General features: G+C 47.7%; 1 protein-coding gene across 3 annotated transcripts in view; it reads left to right on the top strand.

The window, feature by feature from the left end:
- The window catches only part of ADGB (androglobin), a 242408-nt gene that overhangs the window by 61976 nt on the left and 167429 nt on the right, over positions 1-13003 (top strand). For all 3 annotated transcript variants that reach the window (XR_012902706.2, XM_075924379.2, XM_075924378.2), the window contains exons 10-11: positions 5923-6017; positions 8994-9168. Coding sequence is in view for 2 of the 3 variants with exons in the window: in XM_075924379.2 (XP_075780494.2) it covers positions 5923-6017; positions 8994-9168 (270 nt within the window). In the remaining variant the exon portion in view is untranslated. The remainder of the gene's footprint in view (positions 1-5922; positions 6018-8993; positions 9169-13003) is intronic.

Below are 13003 nucleotides of genomic sequence, written 5' to 3' on the forward strand. Positions count from 1 at the left end.
CGAAATGCACCAACCCACGGGCTGTTCCAATGGCCCTGCCCTGAGCCACTTCCTATCTCCTGTCTTGCAGATGACAATCTGGTCTCTGACTCTGGCGTGGGAGGGCTGGCAACAGATGGAGATCAGGTTGGTCCTGCTGACCTCTTCCTACTTCATCACCCCCTCTGCCTGTGCGGGCTATGCTTTTTAAGCGTCCAGCCATGCCGACGGAGACACCGTGAGAGGCTACTCCTCTTCCGTCACCCCCTCTTCTAAGCGTCCCACCCAGCTGGTGGAGATGCCGCTGGGGATCCCTGGCTGCTGCTTCCGATCCCTCTCTCTCCCTTCCCCCGATCCGTGCTCTGGCCCTGGGGGGGTATGTCTACACTGCCACCCTACTTCGAACTAGGGTGGCTAATGTAGGCATTCGAAGTTGCAAATGAAGCCCGGGATTTAAATATCCCAGGCTACATTTGCATCTTGCCGGGTGCAGCCATTTTTAAATCCCCGTTAGTGCGGACTCCGTGCCCGCAGCTACACGCAGCACGGAGTAGGTAGTTCAAATTAGAGAGCCTAATTCGAACTACCGTTAATTCTCATGGAACAAGCCTAATTCAAACTACCTACTCCATGCCACATGTAGCCACGGGCACGGAGTCGGCACTAATGGGGATTTAAAAATGGCGGCGCCCGGCAAGATGCAAATGAAGCCCGGGATATTTAAATCCCAGGCTTCATTTGCAACTTCGAATGCCTACATTAGCCACCCTAGTTCGAACTAGGGTGGCAGTGTAGACATACCCGGGGTGATCAGCGGCAGCAAAGCACGCTCCACAAAGCCATGGCAGAAGCCGCGGCGGCTTTTCTCCCCAAACACAGGGGATAGCACGCCTAAAGTGTGGGGCACTGCAGCGGCCCTGTCACGGGGACAGGTAAGCACCTTAGTTACTAGATATAAAAACAGCCTTGGTGTATTTGTTTGTCTTTTATCTGTTCAAAATAAAGTTTTTATTCAGATTGAAATTGGAACCTAACAATTTAGTATTAAAAAAACTTACATGTGTGTTTTATGTTCATATGAATATGTTCTAGAAGAAAATCCTGATAAATCATGAAAATAAAAACACACAGAACCACATTTTGGCCATTATTTTTAATATACACATTTTACTTGAGTTAATTCTAAATGCTTTTTTGTTCCTATAGGGGAAAAATGAATTTGCTAAAAATGTAGAGTTGTCTCAATTTATAAAACACCAAGATGTAAAATTGTGCACCTGCTGAGATCTCAAATCTTTAACATTTAACTGAACAGTTTGTAAATCTTCAGTGACAAATCTAAATGATAGGCATTGCTGGGGCTAAACATTTTAGTAATGCTGTAGGTTGTAACACTTTTCACTTAATAATTCACGTAATTATTTAATAATGTTATCACTTTTAACAATTTGTAGACCTAAATTTCATGCTACTTTACTAAAATAAACTTCCCCTTAGCTTTTGTACAGTGAAAAAAATCAAATATTGTTTCATTTTGAAAAGCAGTGTAACATTTATTTTAAATATTCTATTTATTTTAAAGCAAATATGATATAGCAATCTGATAATGATTTACATGCTCTAATAATTTGCTCAGTGCCCTGTATACATATTATTTCACATCCCATCTGGACTTGCTTTTGAGGCTTTAGGCTCCACCTGGTATTTGATGAAGTCCTGGTTATTTGACTAAAATGTTTTCTAACATGAGTTGAAATTGGTCTGGCTTGTGGCATTTACTGTTCTGTAACGCTGTAACGTTGTACATTGGAACTGCTCTTGTTACTTTTGTAGTAGGTCTGACATATCTACAGGGGACAAAGACAAAGCCCAAATGACATTATTGCTTTTAAACAAATAAAAGCTATAGCTAACACAACAGCTGTGACTAACATGGGAATCACAAGTGTGTGAAGAGAGATATTAAGGACCAGCTGGTGCATTCTGTAGAGTAGTCCTAACTCACTAACTACTCACATTTTACAGAAATGTTAAATTTAAAGGAATTTCAGAAGAGATGTTCAAGAATCAGAGGTTTTTCTACAGTATCGAAGAAAAACATTGAAAGTTTTGCATACCTTCTGTAAAAATGGATTTTGAAAAATACAAAGAAAGCTCCACTTCCTGTCCACTTATAGATTTTCTTACCCTTTTTTTGTTTTATATGAACTGGAATGTTTGATTTATGTTGCGCAGATTATTTTTTCAGACTATTCCTGTGGTCGGGGCGGATATATGGCAAGGCGAACGGGGCAGCCGCCCCGGGCCCCGCGCTTCAGAAAGCCCCGCGCATGCGCCGTGGCGCCGCTGTGCATGCGCATGGCGTCACTGTGCATGCGCCGTGGCAAAGGGGGCCCCATGGAATTATGCTGCCCGGGGCCCCGCAAAACGGTCATCTGCCCCTGCCTGTGGTACACGTCTAGATGAAGACTCAGGAGAACTAGAAGGGTAGGGGATCTCCCCTGACTTGCAAACTGAGATAGCACTTGTGACATACCAAAATACAATCCAGACCAGTGAATAGATGTCACCCCTTTCCTGTAACTTGGGGTAGGATCACAGGTTACCACACAATTAGATTACATGTAGCAATAAAGCAAGTTGATTAGCTATGAAGATATTTTAGGTAGGTGCAATTGATGAGATTATAAGAAAAATAAAGATAACTTTTATTGGTCTCTAACTTGAACTTGATTAAAGCAAAGTTCTCTCACCACATGCTTTCAATTCAGCAGTCATACAGACCAAACTGTGTCAATAAGGACCCCTCTCCACAGTCAAAAGACTGCTTTCTCAAGCTGAGTAGTAGTTTGTGTGGAAGGAAATTTCATTCAGTTTCTTTGTTAAGAACGATTCTTTCTTGCCAAAGAATGGTCACTTAGCAGGTAATGGTATGTCAGCCTTATTTGCACCTGGCTGAGGTATCACCTTGCCTTTTGGTCTCTGCCTTTGGCCATTCCCCATGTTTATAAGTTCACTTATAATGCTGCTATATGAATTTTGCCATGATTTAACTGATGAGTTTTTAAATGATCTCTCACATGACACTGTACAGAAATTATTACAATACAGGCAGTCCCCGACTTACGCGGATCCGACTTACGTCGGATCCGCACTTACGAACGGAGCTTTCTCGCCCCGGAAGTCGGGGCGAGAAAGCCCCGTTCGTAAGCTGCTCCGGTGCCCCTGGTCTGCTGGAGACCGTCTCCAGCAGACCAGGGGCACCGGGCGGGTTCCCGCGCTTCTGAGGCTTTGCCAGAGCAAAGCCTCAGAAGCGCGGGAACCGCTGCTGCTGCCCCTTGAGACCCGGTGCCTGTGGTCTGCTGGGGACGGTCCCTAGCAGACCACAGGCACCCGGACTGAAGCCGCAGCCGCGGGGGGTCCCGCGCCTCTGAGGCTTTGCCAGAGCAAAGCCTCAGAGGCGCGGGGAACCGCCGCTGCTGCCGCTCCAGTCTGGGTGCCTGTGGTCTGCTGGGGACGGTCCCCAGCAGACCACAGGCACCCTGACTGAAGCCGCAGCCGCGGGGGGGTCCCGCGCCTCTGAGGCTTTGCCAGAGCAAAGCCTCAGAGGCGCGGGGAACCGCCGCTGCTGCCGCTTTGACTGAAGCGGCAGCAGCGGCGGTTCCCCGCGCCTCTGAGGCTTTGCTCTGGCAAAGCCTCAGAGGCGCGGGACCCCCCGCGGCTGCGGCTTCAGTCCGGGTGCCTGTGGTCTGCTGGGGGCCGTCCCCAGCAGACCACAGGCACCCAGACTGAAGCCGCAGCCGTGGCGGGGTCCCTGCCTCTGAGGTTTTGCCAGAGCAAAGCCTCAGAGGCGCGGCACCCCGCTGCCGCTGCGGCTCTGCTCCCCGTGTCCCTGGTCTGCTGGGGGGGGGGGGGCGCAGCTAGTGTGCTCCCCCCCCCCCAGCAGACCAGGCTTTTGTTTTGGACTCTGGGGCAGAGCAGCTGGGGCGCTGCCGATTGGTCCTGCAGCGCCCGTGGGCACTACTGGACCAACCCGGCAGCTCCCCAGCTGCTCTGCCCCAGGTCCTGATTCAGCCGCTGCTGGTCAGTTTCAGCAGCGGCTGAATCAGGACGTCTGGGGCAGAGCAGATGGGGTGCTGCTGGGTTGGTCCAGTAGCACCCCAGCTGCTCTGCCCCAGGCGTCCCCAAGTCAGCTTCTGCTGAAACTGACCAGCGCTGACTACAGGAAGCCCGAGGCAGAGTTGCTCTGCCCCGGGCTTCCTGGAATCAGCTGCTGATCAGTTTCAGCAGCAGCTGACTTGGGGACGCCTGGGGTTCTTAAGTTGAATCTGTATGTAAGTCAGAACTGGCGGTCAGTTTCAGCAGTGTCTGAATCTGGACGCCAGTTCCGACTTACATACAGATTCAACTTAAGAACAAACCTACAGTCCCTATCTTGTACGTAACCCGGGGACTGCCTGTAGTGTGTGGGGTGAGTATGCAAGCATATTCTGTCACATCACTTGTGGAAAAAATTCCCATGAAAGGCAGGAATCAGGCCATGGCCAATTAGTGTAAACACACACAACACAGTCCTACAGTCTGAGAAAGAGAAATAAGGAGAAACAACTCCGATTGGTTTTGGGCCATTTGTAGAGCCCAGATTACATTTCTAAGGCCTGGCCCACACTACATAGTTTGGTCAATGTAAGGCAGCTGATGTTGACCTAACTTTGTAAGAGTCTACACTAAAATGTTGCTTCTGCCAATATAACATGCCCAATACACCAATTTAATAATGCCACCTCTAAGAGAGGCCTAGAGCCAATGTCCATGCAGTTAGGTTGACACAGTGTCAGTGAGAACACTGTGTTTCTTACATTGACTCTTGCTACCTTTCAGAAGCTGTCCCGCAAAACCCCACATTGACAGTTAAATTGGTGTAAGAGCTCTTGGTTAGGATATGCACCACTAACACAAGGATAGTGTAGAAATTAGAAAGTGATTTAATGATTGCAGCAGCTAAAAATCAATGTAACTTGATCAACATAATAGTGTAGTGGAGATGTACACTCTTTATTGTCCAGACATTTATGTTATGTGCCATGGCATCTCTGTACCAATATATTTAGTATTTTGAAGGGGGAAAGGGGACATAAAAGGCATATCTCCTGTGGCCCAATCACCAAAATTACTTTCTAATCAGTAGGCTGTCTGTCTGTTTTATAGTTTGTGTAATGAAAGCAAAATGTTTAAAACAGTGGTCCCTAATGCGGTGCCTGCGGGCCATTTCTGTGCGCCCACCAAGTGATCAGGGCCAGTCCTGCCCCCGGGCGCACGGCGCATGAGCAGTGCCAGCCACTGGGCGCATGGGCGGCGCTGGCTCCGGGTGCACAGCACATGGTCGGTGCCGGCCCTGGGCACGCAGCGGTTAGGTGGCCCCACCCCTGGGTGCACGGCGCGAGGTCTGTGCTGGCCCCGGGCATACAGCGTATGGGCGGAGCCAGCCCAGGCGCGCGGCACAGAGGTGGCGCCGGCCATGGGCGCGCAGCACATGGGTGGCCCCACCTGTGGGCATGCAGCACAGTTGGGGTGCCAGCCCCAGGAGTGCGGCTAATGGGTGGTGCCAGCTCTGAGTACGCAGCGTATGGGTGGCCCTGCCCCCAGACGTGTGACCGGCCCTGCCCCCGGGCGCCTGGCAGCCCCAAAAGATTGGGGACCACTGGTTTAAAAGGTGCTAATATACTAAATTGCATTGAGCCAAAGCAACGGGGCTATTCAAAAAATGGTTTCCTTTCAATGGAGTGTTGGTCAAGCACTTACTCTCAATTAAATATCCCAATCATATTCTAATTATAGAACAGAGTGTTCCACATGAATAAGAACCATTTGGTATTATGTACTTAAACACTTGTTTTGTTTTTATACTATTTTAAGCAGTATTGATGAAGTTCTCTCTCTCAGGCTCTCCAGTGCCAACATCGCCTCAAATGGTGGTATATGCTAGCTATATACCTCTCCATTTGTTTGAAGAGGAGATCTTTGTGTTGGGCCAAATGGTAAGTCTTTGTTCTTTTCACAATTAAGATGTTTATTTTGTCTCAAGTTCATTTACCAGCCTCCTCTCACCCTCCCCTGAAAAAAAACACACATTCTCCAGGAAATGACTGTTCAGTTCTGTTTATTTTTCAGTGCTGAATACATCTCCTTTAATCTGAAAATCTCCATTACCGTGGAGTTTTACTACATTTTTCACTTCCCACTCTTGAGTCCTTGTGTTAGTTACTAAAGGCAAGACGGGATATTAACGAAAAACAGGACTAATTACTGTAAGAACTCATTGAAAAATTAAATTCAGTTTTTTAGCACAATTTCCCCAAAAAACTAGTATAAAACAGATAATAACCAATCTATGAACATTTAAGTTGTGATTGTTGTGATTGGTGAAAGGAAGTGGGTAGTAGATGTTGCATTTCATGTTTCTGCAGAATTAAAAAAAGGGAGGTGTAACCTATTAATATGTTTACAAATTAGCCAGTCATCCAGCCCAAAGCTATAATGATGGAGAAGGAAGAATATCTTGAAACATTAGCTTTATATGCAAGGGATTTTCTATTCAATTTGATTCTTATTACTAATTACTAGGAGGCTGTGCCCTCTGCTCTCTATTCTCCCTTTGACAGGGTCAGGCTAGAGGGTTAGATTAGAAAGAGAGAAAGGCAGCTCAAAAAGGCAGCAAAGGCCCTGGCCAATTGGAGCAGGAGAGACAGGGCTGTTGTAAATCAATCAGGGCCAGCTGATTTCACTTGAGACTGCCAGGGAGCCTTTTAAAAAGAAGCCTTCTGGGGGGGCGGGGGAAGAGGAGAGAATTTGGAAAGACCAGAACAGACAGGGAGGAGACCAGAACAACCAAGAAAGGAAATGGCAGTGTTACCAGACACAATCTACATTACATCTTATTTCGAAAATACCGTACATTTATATTTTCTCAATTTGTTTCCAAACAGAAAGCTCAAATACTGGCCTGTCCGGTTCAAAACTGGACACCTGGCAACTCTAGAGACAGCAAGGGGCAGGGCGAGGGTGGTGAGGAGGTTCAATGAGTGGGCAGACCTGCAGCATGGCAGACATGTGGGCTGGGCAGGCTGGGGGCAGGGCCCGGAGGCAGGCAGACACTGCTCTAGAGAGCCTGCGGGGACAGGGCCACCACCCCTCCCAGTTTCACAGAGCAGTAACGTGGTCAGTGCTTCTGGGGCGAGACTAATGGGGGTGGGAGGTGGGCAGCAGAACTCAGAATGACAAGATGACATTCTGTCGTCCCGCAGGAAAAATTTTTTTATATATACAGAGAGAGATTAGAGCAGCTAAAGATTATTAGTCTTCACCAATTAAAGAAATGTGTGGCAGTAGTTTTTATGAGACTTTTGAAATAATTATATTTAATATTTGTTGGACCCAGGATTATGTTCTTTGTTTAAATTGTATTGTGTTGCCAGGGGGAACACTGTAATTTTACCATACATCATTTTGTGCTTAGCAAAGTTCCTCTATACTACTGGTAACTTAGAGGAATCAGAAAGCACCTTAGAAGTTGTGATGTAGCATTTGTGATTCTTCCTGCCACATGGGGAGCCAAGTCTAATTCTCTGGATTTGGCCTTAATCTCTAACAAGGCAGATATTATCCTAAAAGACGTGTGGTAGATCTGAGATGTCATTTAGACATTTATCCAAGATGGTAAAGTAGACTCTTGGATGAATGGTAGTCTAGGGAGTGTAAATATAGAAATATATATTTCTTCTGGATACGTTTTAGGTAAACTTTGTTCAGACCATGTTTGGGAACCCAGAAACCCACCAGCAAAAATAATATTTTGGAAGATTAGTTTAATACTTGGGTGAGATCCTGGCCCCATTAATGTCAGTGGGAGTTTTGTCATTCACTTCAGTGGGACTATGATTTCTGCATTTTTCTCTTTTGGCATACTTCATTGATGTGTACTTGCCCAATGCTTATTATGTTGCTGAATTTTGGCTGTCTACAGGAAGAATGCAGAGTTACTCAAATATAAGGGGAAAATCAATAGTTTTGTATCACTCTAGTATGCATCTTGGTCAACAGTTATCTGCCAAGATGTGTGATAAAGTAGCTCAATTTGTTTGCTGCAGAATCATTACTAAACACCAGACAGCTTACCTTCTTGTATGTTTAGTACTGTTTAAACGTGTACTTCACCAACCACCACATTAAGCATTCTGGCTTAGTTTTTCTTTATTTTCAGTCACACTGACAATTACAGTAATTGTTGCAGAACTAGAGGTGTCCCAGGGACACTAGACAATGAGCAGTAGCAATGGAGGGATGCTTTTTTAGTGGAATGCAGCATAAAGATGAGTAATTGGTGTGGTTTGTGTAGTGAACAACAAAAGACATATCACTGAAAAAAATAAAAACAAAAGATGTGCAAATATTAACACTAAACATTAAGCCATGAAGGAATATATTTAAATATTAGAAGATAACTGTTTAAATGGGAAGAGCTCCACTCAATGTCCATATCTAATATTGCTCTTAGGTCATGGTTATGCAGACCAGCTGTAGTATCTTTACATACAACCAAATGTACTCAAATAGACAGTGAGATTGAAGGCCTAATTCTGCCTGCCACTTTATAGATCGCTGCATGAAGCTGAGACCAATACTTCAAAAAAAAAACGTTTTTTAAAAAATATTTTAAAAGCAGTCTTCCTCCTTTTTTCACTCCAGTGCTATGATACAGTAGCACTTTTAGTGTTTATCTCAGACCCCTAAAATGCCTGTTTGTGGCTGAAACTCCTTTTGTATGAAAAGTCCATTATAAAAGATAAAATATATTTAAACCAAAAATGTGACATTAAGTTTTGCCTTCTGATCAGTCATCTTTGGAACATGTTAAATCTAATATATTGCCAAAACTCTGTATTCTTATAGTTTAGCTCTTTTAGCATAGGAAAGAAGAACTGCCCACACTGAGTTTTTCCTTCCGGATTTTGCAGGCTGATTCCTCTGAGAAGCTGAGGCAGTATGGACTTTCCCACATCTATAGCCATCCTGTGCTGTTGACTAGGACTAGATCCTGTCCATTGATAGCTCCACCAAAACCACCACCAATACCTCGATGGAAACTTATCCGCCCAAAAAAAGATATTGTTGTGACAGATGAAGCTCAAGGTTTGTGTACTCAATTCATACTAAATGCATTTATTTACTGTGTATCAAAGTTTAAGGTCATCTGCTTTTGCGGAAAAACTTGCCAGCTGTCTACACTGGCTGCTTGAATTTCCGGAAAAGCACTGACAATCTCATGTAAGATCGTCAGTGCTTTTGCGGAAATACTATGCTGCTCCCGTTCGGGCAAAAGTCTTTTTCTGAAAGACTTTTGCGCAAAAGGGCCAGTGTAAACAGCACAGTACTGTTTTCCGCAAAAAAGCCTTGATCGTGAAAATGGCGATCGGGGCTTTTTTGCGGAAAACTGTGTCTCGATTGGCCATGGACGCTTTTCCGCAAAAAGTGCTTTTGCGGAAAAGCATCCTGCCAATCTAGACGTGTTTTTCCGAAAATGCTTTTAACGGAAAACTTTTCCGTTAAAAGCATTTTCGGAAATCATGCCAGTGTAGACGTAGCCTTAGTGTTTCATTTGTGAACCAATGTAGTGGAAACTCCTGGCATATAATTTCAATGAGATACACTGTGGCTGAATTTGGTTTCCTATTTTTGCACTTTTCTGTTCTTTCATAAATGAGTATACAGGCAGTCCCCGGGTTACGTACAAGATAGGGACTGTAGGTTTGTTCTTAAGTTGAATCTGTATGTAAGTCGGAACTGGCGTCCAGATTCAGACACTGCTGAAACTGATCAGTTTCAATAGCAGCTGAATCTGGACGCCAGTTCTGACTTACATACAGATTCAACTTAAGAACCCCAGGCATCCCCAAGTCAGCTGCTGCTGAAACTGATCAGCAGCTGATTCCAGGAAGCCCGGGGCAGGGGCTTCCTGTAGTCAGCCACTGGTCAGTTTCAGCAGCGGCTGACTTGGGAACACCTGGGGCAGAGCAGCTGGGGTGCTACTGGGTTGGTCCAGTGGCGCCGAGAGCTGCGCTACGGGATCAACCGGCAGCGCCCCAGCTGCTGTACCACAGGCGTCAGGAGCAAAGCTGCGGAGCATGGGGACAGTGGGACAGCCCAGACGCACTGTGGCTATCCTGCTGCCCTCGGGCTCCGTGGCTTTGCTCTGCTTTGCTTCCCGTCCCCCTGGTCTGCAGACCAGGGGGACGGGGAGCAAAGCGGCGGAACACGTGGGCAGCGGACAGCCCAGACGCGGCTGGGTTGTCAGCTGGCCGCGTGCTCCGTGGCTTTGCTCTGCTCTGCTCCCCGTCCCCCTGATCTGCAGACCAGGGGGACGGGGAGCAGAGCAGAGCAAAGCAAATTCCAGGTGCTGAGAGGGAGTCAACGATGACTTTTCCTCGTTCAGCATGAGGCCCAGTTTTAAAAAGAGAGTCCGTGTAAGGTAAACATGAGCCTCCACTTGTTCATAGGATCAACCATGAATTAGCCAGTCGTCTAGGTACGGAAAGATGTGTACCCCCTTTTTGTGGAGGAACGCCGCCATGACCGACATGCACTTTGTGAAGACCTTGGGTGCTGTTGAGAGCCCAAATGGGAGTCCCGTAAACTGAAAATGATAGCAGGACACTATGAAGCGGAGAAACCTCCTGTGGCTAGGTCTTACTGCCACGTGGAAATAAGCGTCCTTGAGATCGAGAGTTGCGTACCAGTCCCCTAACTGTAACACAGGGATGACTGAGGCCAGGGTTACCATTCTGAATTTGATTTCACCACCGTCCTGTTGAGGTCCCTGAGATTTAAATGGGATGAACCCTGCCCTTGGGTTTTGGGACAGTAAAATACCAGGAATAAAACCCCTTGCCCTGTAAATGCAAAGGGACCCTCTCTACCGCTCCTTTCTGGAGGAGCGCTAACACCTCCTGACGGAGAATGCCTTCGTGAGAGGTGTCCCTGAAAAGAGATAGGGCGGGCGGGTTGGAAGGGGGCGGGCCCAGGAAAGGAATAGTATAGCCATTCCTGACTATTCTGAGAACCCAAGCGTCGGTGGTGATTCCTGCCCAGGTGCAGGCAAAATGGGATAACCTGGCTCCAAACAGGAGACTGGGGCGGGAGGGGGGGAAGGAGAGGGGAGAAAGAGATGCGTAACTCTCTAGATGTTGTGTGCTTGGCCTGTTGTGAGGGGCCCTGCCCAACCCCACGGGGGTTGTCCCCTCTTGGGCAGCGGGATTGCGTTCTCCCCTGTTGACTGTAGGGAAGCTGACATCACTGGCTGGATCCCCAAGGACCGGAGGGTCAACTCTGTTCACTGTATTTCCCACCTCAGTGACGTTAGTCACAGATGCTTTGGACCTGGGTTGGGGAGCGCATCTGGGGCCTCACAGGACCCAGGGCCTGTGGTCCACTGCAGAAAAGGTCCTACATATAAATGTCCGGGAGCTCAGGGCAGTCAGGAGAGCGTGCAAAGCCTCCCTGTCGAGGTTCTCACACCACTCTGTCCTGGTGCGCCTGGACAACACGGCAGCTGTATTTTACATCTGTGTATTTTACACATTTTACGTCACCTCCCCTCTGTCGCGCAGCTCTGCTGCTATGGGACTTGTGCATAGAGCACGATATACTTTTGCAAGCAGAATACCTGCCAGAGTGCAAAAACTTGCTGGCGGATGCTCTGAGCAGATCCTTTGGAGCCCACGAATGGTACCTCAAGGATTCGGTCCTCTGTCAGGTCTTCCACAGGTGGGGTTGTCTCCAAGTAGACCTGTTTGCCTCGGCACATAACACCAAGTGCTGGAGTTATTGCTCCCTGTTGGGGCTGGGGGACCACTCCAGGGGAGACACCATGACCGTGCCATGGCCGGTGGGCATCCTTTGTGCATTCCCGCCGTTTCCCCTAATTCCCAGGGTTCTGACGAGGGTCAAGACCTTCAGGTCCACAGTCATCCTGATAGCCCCTCAGTGGCCCAGACAGTTCTGGTTCCCTGTCCTGGTGGATATGCTCAGTGAGGAGCCTATAACGCTCCTGCTGGTTCAGGATCTCCTGACCCAGCCCTGGGATGGGGGGGCTCATGGTTCACATGAATCTCAGTTCTCTCCACCTGATGGCCTGGTTTATCCATGGCTGACACAACCAGAAAGGGAATGTTCCCAAGAAGGGCAGGTGGTGCTCCTAGGTAGCAGGAAGCCGTCCATCAGGCGGTTCTATGCAGCCAAGTGGCAGCAGTTCTCGTCTTGGGCATCCAGAAGGGGAGTGCACCCATCCTGTGCACCTGTCCCGTCCATTCTGGACTACCTCTTTGAGCTTAGGTCCAGTGGGCTCTCTACCTCTTCTATCAAAGTCCATGTGGCATCTCTCTTCGCCTTCCATGTTGGATTGGCTGGAGTCTCTCTGTTCTCTGACCCTGTGGTCAAAAGGTTCCTTAAGGGTTTGGATAAGTTGTACCCCTCGGTTAGACCCCTTCTCCCCGCTTGGGACCTTAACCTCGTGTTGTCTAGACTTGTGTCACCCCCCCTTCGAGCCGCTGGCCACGTGCTCTTTGAAGCACCTTTCTATGAAGGTTGCATTCATCGTGGCCATTACGTTGGCTCATAGGGTTTCTGAGCTGCGGGCACTAACTGTAAACCCGCCCTACCTAATGTTCTCAGAGAACAATGTGCGACTCCGCCCTCACCCAGCTTTTCTCCCCAAAGTGGTGTCACCATTCCATCTGTCCCAAGAAATTTACCTCCTGGTTTTCTTTCCAAAGCCCATTGCCTCTCCTACGGAGCAAGTACTCCACTCCCTGGATGCTAGGCAGGCGTTAGCTTTTTATGTTGATAGAACAAAACCCTTTCGTAAGACCACACAACTGTTCGTGGCTTTCGTGAGTAGAATGAAGGGGCTCCCTATCTCCACCCAGAAGTTGTCCAATTGGGTTGCGTGGTGTATCAGGGAGTGTTATGC

This window comes from Pelodiscus sinensis, chromosome 3, assembly GCF_052426305.1.
Source record: "Pelodiscus sinensis isolate ZL-2025 chromosome 3, ASM5242630v1, whole genome shotgun sequence".
In the NCBI taxonomy this organism is placed as follows: Eukaryota; Metazoa; Chordata; order Testudines; family Trionychidae; genus Pelodiscus; species Pelodiscus sinensis.